The following is an 18,263-nucleotide window of genomic DNA, read 5'->3' as shown; positions in this document are numbered from 1 at the left end:
CCACACGTCATGAAAGCTAACTCCGTCTTCGAGATCCAATCCATGACCCCGATCAAATCTTCCTTTCCAGTGAAAGTCGATGGCTTGCAAGTCAGAAAATCCTTGTACTTGCATCCATTCCTCTCGACTCTGTCATCCTGGTTGTTTTGTCGAACTATTGGTGGGTTGGCTTGACCAACGGTCCCACTGTAGTTCCCTCCTTCTGACTGCCCATCATTCAATTCAGGCTGTTCAACTGGCATTGTAGGTTCCTCCCGATTTTCATGCAATATCTGCCTCATTTCTTCCCTTTGTTCAGCAATCATAGCCTGCATCATGGCTTGTAATCCAGCCATGGTGATTGGCTCAGGTGCAACTTCTACTACGACTGGTATTTGCTGTATCACTGGGGGCTGATCTCAGTTCCCATTTGCATTCACGTTTCCGCTACGGGTCCTTGCCATCTTGATCTATACACTGAATAAGGTGAATCTAGATCTTTATTTAGGATCGATGTTTAAATCATCATTATCACTCCGAAACGTTTATATGCTAGTTCTAATATCGTAGTTAAACGCTTAGAATCCTAAACACATAAGGTTTCCAGATCCGGTCGGCAATAGACCATAGATCCGAACAAATAACAGCATATCAGGCACAAACATTTAGCACATAAAAGCATTTTAGGCACAATTCCTAAAATAAGCTAGTGCTCAGACCTCACAATCATCGCTTAGCACTCTAAGTTTAAGTCTAGAAATAAATCCATATTCCTAGTTCACTCAAACTAATGCTCTGATACCAACTGTGACATCCCCATTTTCACGGCAAGAAAAGACCGATTTTGTTTATGCTTTATAAAAATCAGAGTACCTCTTTTAATAAAAATGTTGCGGAATTTGTTCCCAGAAAAACATGATAATTGTGTTATCAAAGCATTTCTAAAGAAATGTAATTTTATTCACTTTTAAAACATTTGGGATGTCATCATCAATACGAAAACATAAGCATAAACAAAACTTACATTCATTTACACTAGTGATCTACATCTCTTTTAAATATATCAATGTAATGTAACTTCATATCGACACCTGTGATACAAATAAACTGAGTGGGTCATGTTGGGAAACCTGGTGAGTACATAGGGTTTCCAACCCATAATAATATAATTATTATATTTAAACATCAAACAATCAACCCAATTACCCATTCCCATTATCTTCTTAAGGATTTACCCTAAGGATCAGCTAATCCTTGTTCATTCATTCCTAAGGATCATCCTAAGGAAACAACATGAAGTCCATTGTTGCCAATGACACAGTGGTCAAGCGCAGCTGCTAATATTATCACTTAGGCACAGCTGTCAGAATTGGGACATTTTCTATGAGGCGCTTCTGCCGGTATTGACCTTTAAACGCTATTGTCATGGTCATAAGGCTCCCTATTAGGCGCAGCTGCCGATATTGTCCTTAGAGAGCAACTGCTAGGATGTTTACTGTAGATCTAAAACAATTACGGGTTGTGGAGCAGCTGCTAGTGCTCATCTATAGGGGTACTAGGTCCACTGTTGCCAATGTCTACCTATAGGGTACTAGGTCCATACTACTAATGTTCCTCTATTTCAGCTTTTATTCCTCATCATTCATCTACCCATGTTTTACCCAACATATTTTGTAGATATAACATACTTTATACAACTTACATCATTTAAAACATGTATAAAAATCTTTCACCAGCATAGACAGCAAGTATTCAGACAATATGCACACATAGCACATAATTTATATTAAAATACTTAATATCTATGTGTAAGATGAAATGGACTATGCACTCACCTGATACGGTAGTGACTCAGCACTTGGCAATGCTTCGATACTCTTAAAACAATTTTCCTTCGATAAAACAACGGATTTTAAAGAAAACTGGGCTTTGCTCGGAGCAACGTTTCGAAACCGAAAGACCCTTTTTCTCGGGACTCCGGGAGCCTCGGGGCTTCCTTAGGGTGCTAGGGATTTTTCCTAGGGCTTAGGGGGTTAAAATGGGTAGTGAGAGAAAGTAGAGAGAGAAAGGAATGACGAAATGAGTGAAAAATCCCCCTCGCACCCCTTTTATAGCCTGCGAGGCCTCGGACTACGTTGGGCGTAGATGGGATAGGGCTCCAGCTCGCGTACAACTGGCTCGCACTCGGACTCGGAAGGATAAGGCCAAAGGTACGATGGGCGTACCCAACTTTGGACACAACGCGTATACGAGGCTTCGTGGTGATCATCGGATGCGAGGCCGTGCTTAGCAAGCAACGGCTGAGATTTGGCCACGTCACCACCTCCTTGCAGATTTCGCAATTTTCCTTTCCCACTTCTAAAAATCATAAATTTTGCATATGAGCTCCATTTTTGACGTTCTTTATATCCACGCGAAGGCGGGAACGTACTCTACAACTTTCGTTTAGACTCCGTCGGCTAATTTTGACTTTATTTTAAATTTTATATTTTTAACAGGCCGAGATAGGATTGTCCGTTAAAAATCCATAACTTCTTCATCTGACATCCGTTTTCGTCTGTCTTTTTATCGTTACGCTATTATTAACGAGATCTTCGATTCTTGTTTAGGTTGCGTCGGCTAAAAACTGCTCGATCTAATATTCGAACTTCGGGTTGGACACTGCTAAGCCGAAATTCGAAAAATCATAACTTTCTCATACGAGGTCAGACTTGGGCGTTCTTTTGATGGATGCTCTTGGTTTAACGTATTATATGACTTTTGTTTAGATCGCTAAGGCTGAATATTGCTCTATCGTAAATTCACTATTTACGTTTCCCAGTGTCGTGCCGGTTCCGTCGCGAAACTTCAACGGGCTATAACTTCTTCGTTGTAACTCAGATTTCGGCGTTTTTTATATGTACGGAAACCTTGTGACATATTCTACAACTTGGTTAAGATTATTTATTCTAAATAATCTTTTGTTGAAATGTCATTTTTGACACTTATTGCCTCTAAATTGACTAGCCCGGGTCTGCGGGCGTTACAACCAGCCTTCGGTTTAAGAGGTACCAGTGGTCAGGGAGTTTGCTGATGTTTTCCAGGAGGAGTTACCCGGTGTGACTCCTGATAGGCAGGTTGAGTTCAGGATTGATCTTGGTCAGGTGCGGCTCCAATTGCGAAGGCATCGTACCTCTTGTCACCGCCTAAGATGCAGGAGTTGTCCTCTTAGCTTTCAGAGCTGTTAGGCAAGCAGTTCATCAGACTGAGCAGTTCTTCGTGGGGAGAGTCGATACTGTTCTTCAAGATGAAGGATGGTTCATATTGGCTTTGCATTGATTAACGGGAGTTAAACAAGTTAACGGTGAAGAGTCGTTATCCCCTTCCACGGATTGATGACCTCTTTGATCAGTCGCAGGGTGCATTTTGGTTTTCCAAGATATATTTGAGGTCGGGGTATCATCAGGTGAGGGTGAGAGAGGAGGACGTGGAGAAGACCATATTCCAGACTCGTTATGGGCCTTATAAGTTCGTAGTGATGCCATATGGGCTCACCAATGCACCTGTTGTGTTTATGGAGTTAATGAATTAGGTATGCAGGCTGATGCTCGACCGATCTGTTATCGTGTTCATTGATAATATCTTGGTGTATTCCAAGACCAGGGAGTAGCATGAGGAGCGCCTTCGAGAGCTTCTGGGGGTTTTTTTAGGTGGGGACAGCTTTATGCCAAGTTCTCGAAGTGTGAGTTTTGGCTACGAGAGGTCTAGTTCCTTGGGCAGCTCGTTAACCAGGATGAGATTTTGATCGATTCGGCTAAGATCGAGGTTGTGATGCAGTGGGAGTTTCCAAATTCTCCCTCATAGATCAGGAGTTTCTTGGGTTTGGCAGGGTACTATCGGAGATTTATTCAGGACTTTTCCAAGATTGCAATACCCCTCACTCATCTGAAGAGGAAGGGAGTGGATTTCCAGTGGGGCCTTGAGCAGCAATCGACATTTGAGACTCTTTGGTAGAGGTTTGTGAGGCCCTGGTATTGATGCTTCCAGAGGGAGTTAATGATTTTGTGGTATTTTGTGATGCATCCATCGCCAGTTTAGGGGTGGTCGTTATGCAGAGAGGACAAATGATCGCTTATGCTTCACGGCAGCTGAAGCCGCATGAGACGTGATATCCCACGCTTGACCTGGATTTGGGGGCAGTAGTATTTTCCCTAACATTTGGAGGCATTATCTTTATGGGGTCCGTTGTACTGTCTACACGGATCACAAGAGTCTAATATATCTTATAGATCAACCGAACCTGAACATGAGGCAGTGCAGGTGGCTGGACCTGGTCAAGGATTATGAATGCAAGATCCTTTACCATCCGGGCAAAGCAAATGTGGTAGGGAATGCTTTGAGCCGCAAGTCGGCTGGGTCTTTCGGTCGGGGAGGTGTGCATGAGGATATCCATTGATTATCTACTTTTGGGATTAGCCAGAGAGACACGGGCAGAGGGAGTTCGGAAGGAGAACTAGAAACAAGAAAAGATTAGGGGCGAGATCGACAGGTTAGTCATGGATAGTCAAGGGCTTTTGACCCGGTGTGGTCGGGTTTGGGTTCCAGTTTCAGGCGGGATCAGACGGATAGTGTTGGAGGAGGCTTAAAAGTTTCTCTTTTCTATACACCTAGGAGCCACCAAGATGTATCGAGATTTGAGATTGAGCTACTAGTGGTCGTGTATGAAGAGGAGATAGCTTGGTATGTAAAGAGGTATTGACCTATAAGATGGTCAAGGCCGAGCATCAGAGGCTGCATGACAAGTTGCAGCCTCTGGAGGTTCCCATATAGAAGTGGGAGCAGATCACCGTGGATTTTATCACCAGTTTGCCAAATAAGGCAAAGGGTTTTGATGCTATATGGGTCATTGTTGATCGATTGACCAAGAGTGCCTACTTTTTGGCCATCTAGGAGAGATCTTTGGCTGAAAAGTTGGCCGCTATGTATGGACAGGAGATCCTAGCTCGTCATGGGTTTCCGGTCTCCATTGTTTTCAGATTGAGATGTTCGGTTCACTTCCCATTTCTGGCTGAAGTTCCATGAGGAACTGGGCACGATGTTACATTTCAGCACTACATATCATCTGCAGACTGATGGCCATAGTGAGTAGACTATACATACCCTTGAGGATATGTTGCGGGGCTATGCTATTGAGTTTTGTAGGAGTTAGAATTTCTACCTACCTTTGGCAGATTTCTCCTACAACAATACTTATCATTCCAACATTGGCGCCCCACCATTTGAGCTCTTGTACAGTTGGAGATTTTGTACCACAATTTGTTGGGGGAGAGGTTGGTCATAGGGTCATAGGAAGGACCAAAGTAGTCCTTCAGACCACAGAGCTTATTCAACAAATAATGCAGAGACTGCATACCACTCAGAGTCGGCATAAAAGATATGCTGACTGGCGCCGATCAGAGTTGGAGTTTCAGGTCGGCGATATGGTGCTCCTAAAGGTCTCAACTTATAAGGGTGTGATACGCATCAGGAAGAGGGGGAAATTGGGTCCCCGGTTTATTGGACCTTTTCGGGTGATTTACAGGGTTGGTAAGGTAGCTTACATGTTGGATTTGTTGAGCGAGCTCAATCAGATCCACAACACTTTCCATGTCTCTTAGTTGTAGAAGTGTGTATTGGACAGCGAGGTTACGGTTCTGTTGGATGATATTTAGGTCGATGAGCGCCTGAACTATGTCGAGAGACAGGTGTCTATTTGGAAATAAAGATGAAGGTCTTGACCAACAAGTAGATACCTTCGGTAAAACTACAGTAGCTACATCGGAGAGGCTCCGCGTGGACCTGGGAGCCGGAGGCTGAGATGCAGGAGCATTATCCTTAGTTATTCGCTTCAGTCGACTTCAAGGACGAAATCTAGTTCAAGTGGGGGAGAGTTGTAACATCTCGATGATGATGTACTTCTAAATTTGACCCTATAATTGAGTTATATTGCTTTTTGGTCACTAAGTGTAATAAAGAGTGCAAAAGGACCCTTAGTGGCATTTTGGTAAAATTGGGATTGAGGAGTACAACGGGCGTATGTGGAAAGCATGCAAACCCTAATTTTAGGGTTTTGGCTCATGTATAAGCATCCTTATGGATTGATATCCTCTTCTTATCTAACCTCCTTCTGTGAGATCGACCCTCAAGCAACCCTAAAGCAAGAGAGAGTAAAATTTGAGCTTATAAGAGAGTTTTGGAGTGGTTTTGAAGAAAGAAGAAGCTGGTGAGAAAATCTTGGAGTTGAAAGCACTTTGGATCTGGGATTTCTTCTTGGTTTGTAACATCTTGAAGGTATAAAGTTTGCATCTTTACCACTCTATCTCGTAGATCTAGGTTTTTGTTCTTTTAAGTCACTTTTTGGTCCCAAGATGATGATTCATGAACATAGCATGTTCTTGACCCATTAAACTGTCATTTCAGACCCTTAGAAGGGTCTTGAGTCATAAAAATGGGTTCCAAATGGTTGGTTTTTCTTCATGCATCATTTAGAGGGTCTTAATGGATTAAGAAGTTAAGTTAAGCAGTTAATGGACATGAAAAGTCATAAAGTTGGAAACTTTATGACTCTTGAGGGTATTTTCGCCATGGATCTGAAAAATGGGTGTGAGTGCTTAAGCCATTAAGCACTTAATAAGATTTTTGGGCTTCTGGGAGTACACCCCGCATACGAGGTCAACCACCCCGATGGTGGTCAACATGCGAGTACACCCAACGTACATAGGGAGTACGTCCCACGTACTCACTTTGTAGTGACCCGACTGAGTTGACTCGGCTGGGTTGACTCAGTTGATTTGACCAATTTGACTTTGAACTAAGGGTATTTTGGGATTTTGATTGTGATTCGTCATTTGGATGGATAGGTTTCAGTTGGAGCTGAGATTTGGAGTTGGGACCTCATCAACTTTTGTCCGGTTTGTGAGGTGAGTTTTCCCTCACTATACTTAGGGGTCGAAGGCACCAAGGATGACCCATTGGATTAGATCTCCTGTTATATGATAGTATGTTATCATGATCTGTATCCTGGTAAATAGGATGATGCTATGCTTAGTGGTCTGTAGATCTGCCTGACTATCTGTAGACTGATTATTTGTTTATCTGTTATATGTGCACATATTTGTTTGGTGGTTGAGACTTTACTGCTTTGTGCGTGAGCCAATAGGTTGGGGGCATTAAAACCCGATGGTTGATTGGGCCTGGGGTATTCTAACCCGATGGTTGAATGGACCCATAGTATATTGGCATTCCAACCCGATGGTTGATTGGGCCTGGGGTATTCCAACTCAATGGTTGATTGGACCCGAAATGCTATTATTGTATATGTTATTTTTTATGTGTTGGTACTTTGGGGGAACTCACTAAGCGTTGACTTACAGTTTTGGGTTATGTTTCAGGTGATTCGGATGACTGCGAGAAGGCAAAGGCGTGACCGTACACATCCTCTTGTTTACGATTGATGATTTTGGGAGACTCTGATGTTTGGAAAAATGTTTTGAAAACTATGATTTGTAAACTATTATAAATTGGTTTGATTTTAAAAGCTTAAATTTCTTGTGATTTTTATAGGTGAGACATTAGACCAAGCCAACAAACATCGTCATGACAAAAAATTTTAGGTTGGTGAGTTAGTCCATATGCGACTCCGCATTTACCGTCCATCTTCAGTCAGAAAACGGGAATCCAACAAGCTCTGCAAACGCTATTTCGGCCCCTTCAAGATATTTTAATGCATAAGGCAAAGTGGCCTATCGTCTTGACCTCCCACCGAAATCCCACATTCACCCGGTCTTCCACGTTTTACTATTGCGACCCTGCCATGGAGATTCAATGCCATCATCACTTCTGCTTCTAACAACCTTTGTTGATGACATACTGGTAATCGAGCCTGATACCATCATTGACCAACATACCATAACTATTCAAGGAGTTCCAATCAAACAACTCCTGGTTAAATGGAAAGATAGGGACATTTATGAGTCTACATGGGAAAACTAGGAAGAAGTAGTCATGCCAGCTGAAACAAGTGACCTTGAGGACAAGGTCATTCTCAACGATGGGGGTGTTGATACGGATACAACCCAGACCCAACCCAAAAGAACCGTCGTCCGACCCGTCCGTTATAGAGGCTAATGGATACTTGGAAAATAAGTTGCACCATCAGCTGATTCAGTGAACACATGAAGCTTTAGAGTATTTCGTTGCTTTATTTTAGGAACCACTATGGTAGTTTTTGTTTAGAATAATTCTTTGCACAGCAGTTTTCATTCCTGTTTAGGTGGAAGCCTCTAGCTAGTCTTCTCTTTTAAATTGTAATTTCGGTATTAATAAAGATTATTGAAAATTGCTCCAAGCTTCTTCCCCTGTCCCTTCTTCTTTTATGTGGAGACTGACCCCTAAAACTAGGTCGTAACACAAGTCCTTACAAGCAAATCTTAAGACTAGTTCATTTTAATATGATCTTCCGATCCTAATTCAATCTTTCGATCATGGTCATAAATAATATTTTGCTCTTGACAACGTTCCACTGTCCAAATAAATAGGAACATGGATTCTCGAATTCAGGATCCTATTGTCATTATCATAACAAAAGGGATGAATCCATAATACTTGATATCTTCAAGGTCTAATTAATAAAATTGTTGAACCAAAAGACTCAACTTGGACTGTTGGTGAAATATTAAACTCCACGGGAGTCACCAGGTCAGCTCCCCTCCCATCGCCTCATATCTTCCAAACGCCCCCAGATTTGGGGTTAGTTAATTTAGGGTTTATAGATAGATCTGAAAGAAAAGACCACCACTCTTTCTTTACGTTTTACAATTCGAGAGTGTGTATTGAGTTCAAGATTTGGGGATACTTATAGGGTTTTCTATCGATTAAGTAGTTCCGCTGATTTGGCTAGGGTTTTTTTAATCTTGCTGTTTCATCACTGAAAATAGGAGAATTGTAGAAGTAGGGTAGGACTTAAGAGCGAGAGGCTGTCGCCAATGCAAAATTGTTCGTTTTTTCAAAGAATTTTTCGGTGATTTTTCATATACCGAAAAGTTTGAATTCAATGTCGTGGGCAGGACCGGAAGATATTTATCTGTCAACTTCTCTTGCAAGCTATCTCGACAGTAAGTTCTTGATTTCGATTTACTCTTACATTCTCTTGATTTCACTCAGTTGGATGTTTTCCCTTTCTTCGATTCACATCTTTCTTGTGTAGAATTTGCAGATGTTGTGCATCTAATAATTTCTTCCTTTTTTTCACCAATTAAATCTTATCATCGTTTATGGCGTTAATGGAATAGGCATATTACTATCATGATTCGTTTTTTGTATATGGGTGTGATGTAGTAATAGATTTCGGTTGTATCATATGAATTACTCTGCGTTTTCTGCCCAATCTATTTTCTTGCTTGATGTTAATCATTCAAGAAAATCAAACTACAGATATCGATACAAATGCTAAATAATATGATTTGGTAATTAATGCCATTATTCTTAAAAAACAAAGAGAAAATTGTTGATTCTTGTAAGGATATTCTTTACAAGTCTTCTCTTGTACCAATTGTATTTCATATTACTAAAGTTTGATTGTGTAATCCATCCTTTTATTGATCTAATTAGAAGTCCAAATTGTTATCTCAGTAGAAACATTTTAATCAAAATAAGGCGACAATAGTTTTCACTAAAAAAGTTACTAACTTTATCATGTATAACGATGTAATTTTACCTTTTTGTACAGAGAAGCTTCTTGTATTGCTGAGAGATGGCAGGAAGCTATTGGGGATACTTCGGTCTTTTGATCAATTTGGTATCAAATTCTCATTAATCATCAGAACTATATTAATAATCTATGATAATTAAACCTTACAATTTTGTTTATTTATTTTTTGAAATGCAGCAAATGCTGTTCTTGAAGGTGCATGTGAAAGAGTAATTGTTGGTGACCTTTATTGTGACATTCCATTAGGTCTTTATGTAATTCGTGGTGAAAATGTTGTCTTAATTGGGGAGCTGGTATGCTGAATAAAATTTAATACATTTATTTATTATTATTATTACTATTATCATTATTATTATTGTTAATGATTTGTTGACATGAAATGTTAGGAATTGGAGAAGGAAGAACTTCCCCCTCATATGACTCGTGTTTCAGAAACTGAGATAAAAAGGGTAACTGTTGCAATGTTGCTATTAAATTATTAATGTTATTATATACTTTTTTTTATTGTGTATATGATTAAAGAAAAAAAAAATATAAAAGAATCTGAAATGTTGAGAGTTAATAATAATAATATGTTGTGTGTGTATAGGCTCAGAAGGTGGAGAGGGAGGCTTCGGATTTGAAGGGTACAATGAGAAAAAGGATGGAGTTTCTTGATATGGATTAAGGAGGAGGAGGGGTATAATGGTAATTTGCTGTCTTTGTAACCATGTCTTCCGCAAATATTATCGCGGGTGGTGGATTATATGCTCTGGTTTGATTTGATTTGATCATCTGTTTTTTTTTTCTTTTTGTTGTCTCTAATTATAAATTGCATAGTTTTTCTGTAACATTGTCAAGCCTTTGTTTTTAATTATCTGATTTATGATGTTTAAATAATTATTATTATTTGTTTTGTTTGCATACTTGAAGTGCCATTTTTACAGTTTTGACCTAATGTAGCGGGATTGGTGCCTTAGGGGTTAAATAATTATAAAAAGGTAGCCTAAATGGGTTAAATTTCGGTGAAGTGTATTTCTAATGTATATAACATTTTAAATGATTTCAAGAAACAAAGTTATCACTGTAGTATTAAACATATTAGTTATTAAATAATAGAAAATGCTTTAAATTGAGTAGATAGAGAAACATATAAGCTTCAATATCTCAAATACCTCTGGGTAAGGTTAAATACAATAATGGTAAAACTTTATGTAGGTCATGTGCAAGAGTTATATTACTATGTCATCTTAAGAGTGGATAAATAACGTATATGGCTTTCTTGTTATAATCAAACTTTAATTTCGGACTATATGTGTGCGTTTATATGGTGAGTGGGTTAATGTTAAAAATGGTTAATTAGGTAAAAAAAAAACTGTATTTTTCAAATATTTGGTTTAAGCACCAATTTTTAGTAAGTTTGCCAAAAAAAACATCAATTTTTGGTAAAATGTTTTAGTGTTCACATTATTTATTCAAAATTTCGGTTTAACCACTTATGGATTGTTTTTTTTTAGCACAAATGCAAGTTATGGCACTCACCAAGATTTTTTATCTAAAAAAAAGAAATGAAAATTAGGTGGTTAAATCCAAAACAATGACGAAGGTTATGTACTATCTGAAAAGCTAGCTGTTAGTTAAAAAGTTAGTTGTTAAATAAAAAGTTAGCTGATAGCTGAAAAATTAGCTGATAAAAAATGATATTTAGAAAAACTAGCTGAAAAATATGAAATGACATAAAAAGACATTTAAAAGGATGTGTTTTTATAATTAATTAAGGGATATATTTGGAAAATTTTAAAAAAACTCCTAAAAAACTAGTCTAAGTAGTTTTTTAAAAAGCTAGCTTATATACTATTTTTTGGCTTGCCAAACATGACAACTTAAAAAGCTTAAAAAATAAGCTAACTGTAACACACCAAACAAAACTTAAATATAGTGTTTTTTTGATAATTAGCCTAATGTTCAAATACGAACCTTATATATGAATTCTAGTATAGCAATAATAATGCAATATGGTAAATTTATATTAGACAAAATTACAGAAATTGTCTTTATGGTTAGTAGAAAATAAACTTTAAGTCTTTTTGAAGAATTTTTAAAATGATTGGACATTTTTAGTTTTAAAATGCACATGATGAGTCATTTTCTGTCAACCACAAGAACCCATTGTTTGTCTTTTAAACCTAAAAAGACAACATATTAGAGCATCTCCAATGGTAAACTTATGTTATAGGTTATAAACATTGTCACATCTTCAATCCATTAATATTGACCTCTAATTAAATAAGTTATACAATGGTTAACCTTTTTTATGACTTTTTTTAATTAATTTAACTAATTTATCCACTTCTATTTAAATGTTCCATAAAACTCCTCATCTAACTAATCGTTTTTTAAAACGTCAAATTTTAATATACAAATTTTAATAAATATTATTGCTAGCCGTTTAATATTTTAATAAATACTATCTTTTAACATTAATATTTAAATAATTGATTATAATACAATACATTGTTTTAATAAACCCTAGCACTAAATGAAGGAAAGAAAATGAAACATTATTAAAAATAAAAGGGTTAAGTGACCATCTTATCAAACTATATTGACCACTCAATATATATTAAGTGGTCAATAAAAATAAACAAAAAAAGTGATGTTCTCCAATGGTAATAAGTCATCTTACAACTTATCCAAATAGTAAAAAAACTTTAGAAAAAGCTCACATTAGAGATGCTCTTAGTCAAAAAGACCTATGGTGTGCGTATTAAACCCGAAATCGGTCATGTTAAAACTTTCTCAAAATGACTTGCAGTGACATTTTTTATCAACCAGAAGGACCATTTGTGTAATTTTTTTCTTTATAATAATACCTAAACAAGATGACCAAATGTAACAAGAAGAGATGGTTGTGAAGTATTAAGCTCTATTCCTACATTTATTTTGGTCAAAACAAATTTGAAAGATGAGGTGACAGTTTGAAGATACTTGGGAGGTGATTTTAGTATATGAAGCATTTAGGAGTGAAATCAATTGGGTTAATTATCATTTAGCTCCTAAAAGGTATAACATATCTTCCAATTGAAGGTTTAATGATTTTGAGCTGTGATTTGACGTCCAATACTTATTACAACTTAGATTCTAATACATTTTCAGCATTCGATACAATGATTACCACTCAAGTCATCAAGATAGTGAAATAGTTGTTGAGATCATCATTAATCAAATTATCTCCCATTTACAAGCTCCATCACATATTCTCTTCCATATATCTTTTTCTCCATCATATCTTTAACATCGGGAGAATGAAATAGTTGTTCCAAAAGAAATGAAGAATATCATACATATTGATATGTTTTGTTTCTTGCATTCATCTGGATATCATTATGGTCATCATTGTGGTAACATTGAGATCAACATAGTTATTCTAAGCCCCTTTGAGGAACACTGGATTATAGGGTGAAAAAGATAAGAAAAAATTAGATTAATTTTTGTTGGAATAGATTTCCAAAAAGTTGTTACATTTGATCAATACATGAAAGGGACGTTCCCTTAAAAAAAAGAAAAAGATATGATATACAAAATTTGTAATGATAGATATTAATATATTATTGAATCTTTGATATGGCCTACTCAACTGCCATTGCTTTGAATCACTATTGTATTTCTTGTTAAAGAAATAAAAGACATAGTTGGCTTAATAGTAGCTATGTTTTCCCTTAACAGTTAATATGGACATTAATTTCTACCCAAATATGTTCAATCATTCTGATAAAAAGTTTATGTCATGAAACTTTATGTCAAATAGTTATAAATTCGATTTAGACATCATAAAATTCCATTTTGGGTAAGAAAGAAATGATAAACAACGTATTTACCATCATTCCTCATATTTCTTTATAATTTTTATCAAAATAGGTTTAAGTTTTTATAAATTTAGGATCTACACTAGTGGATATTTCTTTGCTTATGAAATCGTCACATGTTCCAATACAAGTAAGATCATCTAATAGTGATAATGGAGTGAGGGTATATTTGTCTTTTCATTAGGAGACATTTTATATCAATGGAATCAGTATAGGGACTCTAAGCCCCATGGAGGGTGGGGGACACTAGACCATAGGCTGAAAAAGATAGAAAAAATTAGATAAATGTTTTGGAATACCGTTTTGGCCCTCATGAAAGGGATGTGCCTCTTAAAAAGCAAAAGCTATGAAATACAAAATTTGTAATGTTAGATATAAATATATAATTGCATCTCTGATATGGCCTACTCAAATGCCATTGCTTTAAATCACCATGGTAGTTATTGTTTTCCCTTGAATAGTTAATATGGACATTAATTTTTACCCAAATGTTTTTAATCATTTCTGATAAAAGGTTAATGTGAAGAAACTTTATGTCAAATAATTATAAATTCGATTTATGCAGCATAAAACCCCATTTTGGGTATCAACCCACCTTTAACAAAGAAATGATAAACGTATTTACCTTCATCATTCCTCATAGTTCTTTACAACTTTTATTATTATTATTATTGTTATTATTATTATTATTATCAAAATACGTTTAAGCTTTTATCAATTTAGGATCTACACCAGTGGACACTCCACATACGTGACATAGCCAAAAGATTGGATTATTTACAAGGTTGAAAGATGTCATAACTCATACCCTTATTTCCGTCCAATATGAGAATAGCTCTATTATGCTATTTATTAACAATTCATAATCTTTTTTATAAAAAACTATAGCAGAATATTGAAAAGCAAATATAACATTAGGCTCTCCGGTATAACACCACATCTATTTGGTGTGGGGATGATGTGGCAGCGGCGTGGCCACGTAAAACCCGTCTTCTAGGCACGTAGGCGGAGTGTGGAGTGGGTTGCCTATTGGCTTTTGAGAGAGATATATTATTATTTTACTAAATATTTCTATTTTACACCTATAAATACTTACCAACAGTCAATTAGCATTTCCAAACTACAACCCTTTTTTTCTATCCTATCTATCAGAGTAAACTACAAGAATGGTCCCATATTCCTGACTTTTTTTTTTAATTGAGCCGTCCGTATAGTCTCCTTTTGTTTTGATTTTTGTCCCTAATCTAGATACAAAGACAATGCAGATTTAGGAGTATGATTAAATAGATGTGTCGGTCAGCCATTCTAAAAAAAATAAATTAACAAAGGGTTTTTGGTTTGACTGTATCATATCAGGTGTATTGGAAATGTTTATCTCCTTTAAGTGGTTGAGGTTTGAGAGTTCAAGTCTTGTAGTGAACAAAAACTATATATTTAGAAATAAAATTAAATGGTTGTGTGTTAGCCGTTTTAAAAAAATCAAGATAAAAAGCAAAATTTGGCCTTATTGATATTTTTTTTAAAATTTTTAAAATTTATTAATTTATTCAAAAATAATAAAATAGGTTCCATTTATTCCTATTCTTCCCTTATACCCAAAGAAAAAGATGAAAATCCTTTTTGTTGTTTCTCTGTCGCTTGCATCAACTATCCCTACCACCACCACCATGATCACCACCTACCCCTTTCTTCCTCCCTCCTCCTATCTCTTCAACAGAAATCTGCATCACCCTGCCCCTTTTCTTAGCCAACACTTATAGAAGATGATTAACTTGCATCTCCAATTCCCATACCTTCGATTCGAACCCACCGATTTCCATGAAAACCTAAAAACACATATATAATCACTTCATATAAGAACCCAAATGCTCATCCATTTGAAAGTTGCCCGTCTCTGTACGTGGGAGTCCATATCCTTTTTATAGGTCTTTTGGTCTTCAGTCAACTTATTCAACTTACTGCTAAATCCTTTTGTTCATCAACCCTTCCTTTTGAGGAAGATCATGAGTTACTATCGTCCCCAATGATGACACACCCTTATCCGGTTGCAAGTAATTACCATAATAAGTCTTCAATTGAACTTCAAATCTAACCACTGTCATAATCGGTAACAATTGAAGCGCAAAACTCCATTTCCTAATAACAAAACATCATCGACGACCTTCATTGGATCACCAGGGTTAAGATTTTTGAGTTACGCTTAACTAAGTTTGAGAAATCAAGCTCGCATTCTTGAAATTGAAGGCATGTTTGATGTGGTTATGTATTTACCATAATAACTTCTCAATAAAATACAGTCTTCATCGATGATTTCTGTTGTCCAATGTGAATTCCTTGTTGATCTATCTCGATTGAGAAAACCCATATCTCTAATAAGTTAATCTTACTTAACTATTTTTATAACCATCGCTAGTAAACTTTTGATGATGGATCATGGTTTTGTTGAACATAACCTGAGAGAAATCGGTTTGCAGGCTTGTCTTCCTTACACATACAAAGTTATAACGACGACGGACAAGAAGGCTGTAACGCCCGGTCTGTAGCATCCAAAATTTTCAAATAATTTTTCACAATTTTAAAACATACTTTCATTCATAAAATAATATTAAACATAATGTCCACTGTCATCATAGTAAAACATATCACATAATCATATAAACAAAAGCTCCATGAGTGTGTACAAATCATGCCGGCGCCTTCCCACGATCATCACTGGTACCTGAAACACATACACAAAACTCTGTAAGCATAAATGCTTAGTGAGTTCCCCAAAATACCACATAAACACATATTAGCCACTCAAGGCTGTAACTCTGATGACCCTCTGGTCGAATATCTCTGTGGGACCCTCTTGGTCCCATAACTCTCTGGAGCCACTGGTCCTAACTCTGTAAACTCTGAATCATGCATATCACATATCACTTAGAATCACAACACATAAATAGCATACAAGATACAATGTTACATAGCACTGATTACCACTCTAGGTAAAGTATAGTGAGAAGACTCACCTCGGGAATCTCGGTAAAATTTCGATATCAGAATACTGCCCTAGCCTCCGCCTAGTCAAAATAATAAATTACACCAAATAAATGTCTCTTCACAAATTGGATATTCTCTCATGCAAATCCCTAGAAGAGTAAAAGACCATTCTACCCCTCTACAGGCCCAAAGGCCCATTTGTTGACAAACCCTAAAAGTCAACCAAAAGTCAACTGTCCATTTTGACCAGACTCGCCGAGTGCATACGACGACTTGGCGAGTCCCATCATCCCCACAGACTCTTCCCTTTCTAAGCCTCACTCGACTCACTGAGTCACCCCTCAACTCACTGGGCCACCACTGAGTCAGACCCCGAGGCAACCCGGTCCGACTCGTCGAGTCTACATATGGCCTCGGCGAGTTTCCTCCATGGACTTGCTCAAACAACCTCCTAAGGTCAGATCTGCTTAGCCAAATCATAGATCTAACCCGTAAACACTCAAAAGTCATGTAAAGGTGCAACCTTTACGTGCATGCAACCCATTTCAAGCCTCAAATGGAGAAATAACACTAGAAATGGCAACCTAGTCTCCAATTCCTTATTTGCTTGCAAAAAGCTGGAAGATAATGGCTCTAGGGACCTCTCATGGTCCAGATCTGATGTTATTCATACCAAGGGGACCTTATACTCATTAGATCTCATAAAATTATGAGGGAAAAACCCTAAAACTATGAAATCCACCTTATGAACATGAAATGGAAAGAATTACACCTCTAAAGACAATATCTCAAGATGATTAGCTCCAATCCAAGCTCCCTTCACGTTCTAGATGGATCCTCTCTTCTTCCTCTAGCAAAATCACCCCAAAAATGAAGATTATGAGCCCTCTCTTGCACTCAAGCCTTCCTCACTCTCTCTAGGATTTCTCTGGAACAAGGTGGCCGCAAATGAAGGCCATAAGGGCTTTTAAATAGGCTCCAAACCCGAGGATTAGGGTTTTTCTAATCAGCACCGACTCGGCGAGTCAGGTCCCCGACTCGTCGAGTCCGCTCGTGAAACCGCGTCAATAGATAAGACTCTACTCGACGAGTTGAGGCGTCAACTCGTCAAGTTCCTCAATAAAACAATAAATAATTAATTAAATTAACATACCCGAACTCAAGATGTTATAATTCTCCCCCACTAGAATCAGACTTCGCCCTCGAAGTCTCGTTTTGCAAATAACTCTGGATACTGCTCGCGCATCTCAATCTCTGGTTCCCATGTCAGCTTCGACCCTTTCCGATGCTGCCACTGAACCTACACCAAGGACACCTCCTTGTTTCTCAAAACCTTGATTCTCCGATCCCGAATCACAATTGTCCTTTTAACATAATTCAGGCTCGCATCCACCTGAATATCCTCTAACGGTACCACCGCCGATTCAACGAGAATACACTTCCTCAACTGAGACACATGGAAGGTATCATGAATCTGACTCAACTCCGCAGGTAACTCCAAACGATACGCTACCCTGCCTACCCTCGCGATCACCCTGAATGGGCCACCAATAGTCTCTCTTCAGGTCCAAATACATCTTAGTGGGCCCAGGATGGATCGAAAACCTTGACCTGTGTGCCTCCTCCATCAAAATGGCACGTGTCCCACCCTCAAATGGCACCCAAACCCGGCCCTAAAAAGGTCATAAGCCCCCGGCTATCGGCAATGAACTCAGATATCTGTCCGATCA

At 37.6% G+C, this 18,263-nt stretch overlaps 1 protein-coding gene across 1 annotated transcript; it reads left to right on the top strand.

Moving 5' to 3' along the window:
* Nucleotides 1–8,664: 8,664 nt before the first annotated feature.
* Nucleotides 8,665–10,609, top strand: LOC145102847 (sm-like protein LSM1B). The gene is made up of 5 exons (XM_079040332.1): nt 8,665–9,110; nt 9,725–9,793; nt 9,884–9,999; nt 10,093–10,155; nt 10,296–10,609. Exons 1-5 carry the CDS (start codon nt 9,050–9,052, stop codon nt 10,371–10,373), a joined length of 387 nt encoding a protein of 128 aa, XP_078896458.1. The 5' UTR covers nt 8,665–9,049; the 3' UTR covers nt 10,374–10,609.
* The last annotated feature ends 7,654 nt before the right edge of the window (nt 10,610–18,263 follow it).

Source organism: Lactuca serriola, chromosome 4, assembly GCF_051521515.1.
Source record: "Lactuca serriola cultivar US96UC23 chromosome 4, Lser_US96UC23_V15, whole genome shotgun sequence".
Classification (NCBI taxonomy): Eukaryota; Viridiplantae; Streptophyta; class Magnoliopsida; order Asterales; family Asteraceae; genus Lactuca; species Lactuca serriola.
Note: the sequence above shows the minus strand (reverse complement) of the source record. Positions and strands in the feature narration are given on the sequence as shown.

What these genes read in the sequence shown, in the direction of transcription:
- LOC145102847 (XM_079040332.1), top strand. Translation starts at nt 9,050, where the DNA reads ATGTCGTGGGCAGGACCGGAAGATATTTATCTGTCAACTTCTCTTGCA. An exon ending in TCTTGCAAGCTATCTCGACA is followed by an intron (nt 9,111 to 9,724) that starts GTAAGTTCTTGA and finishes CTTTTTGTACAG; the next exon opens with AGAAGCTTCTTGTATTGCTG. An exon ending in TCGGTCTTTTGATCAATTTG is followed by an intron (nt 9,794 to 9,883) that starts GTATCAAATTCT and finishes TTTGAAATGCAG; the next exon opens with CAAATGCTGTTCTTGAAGGT.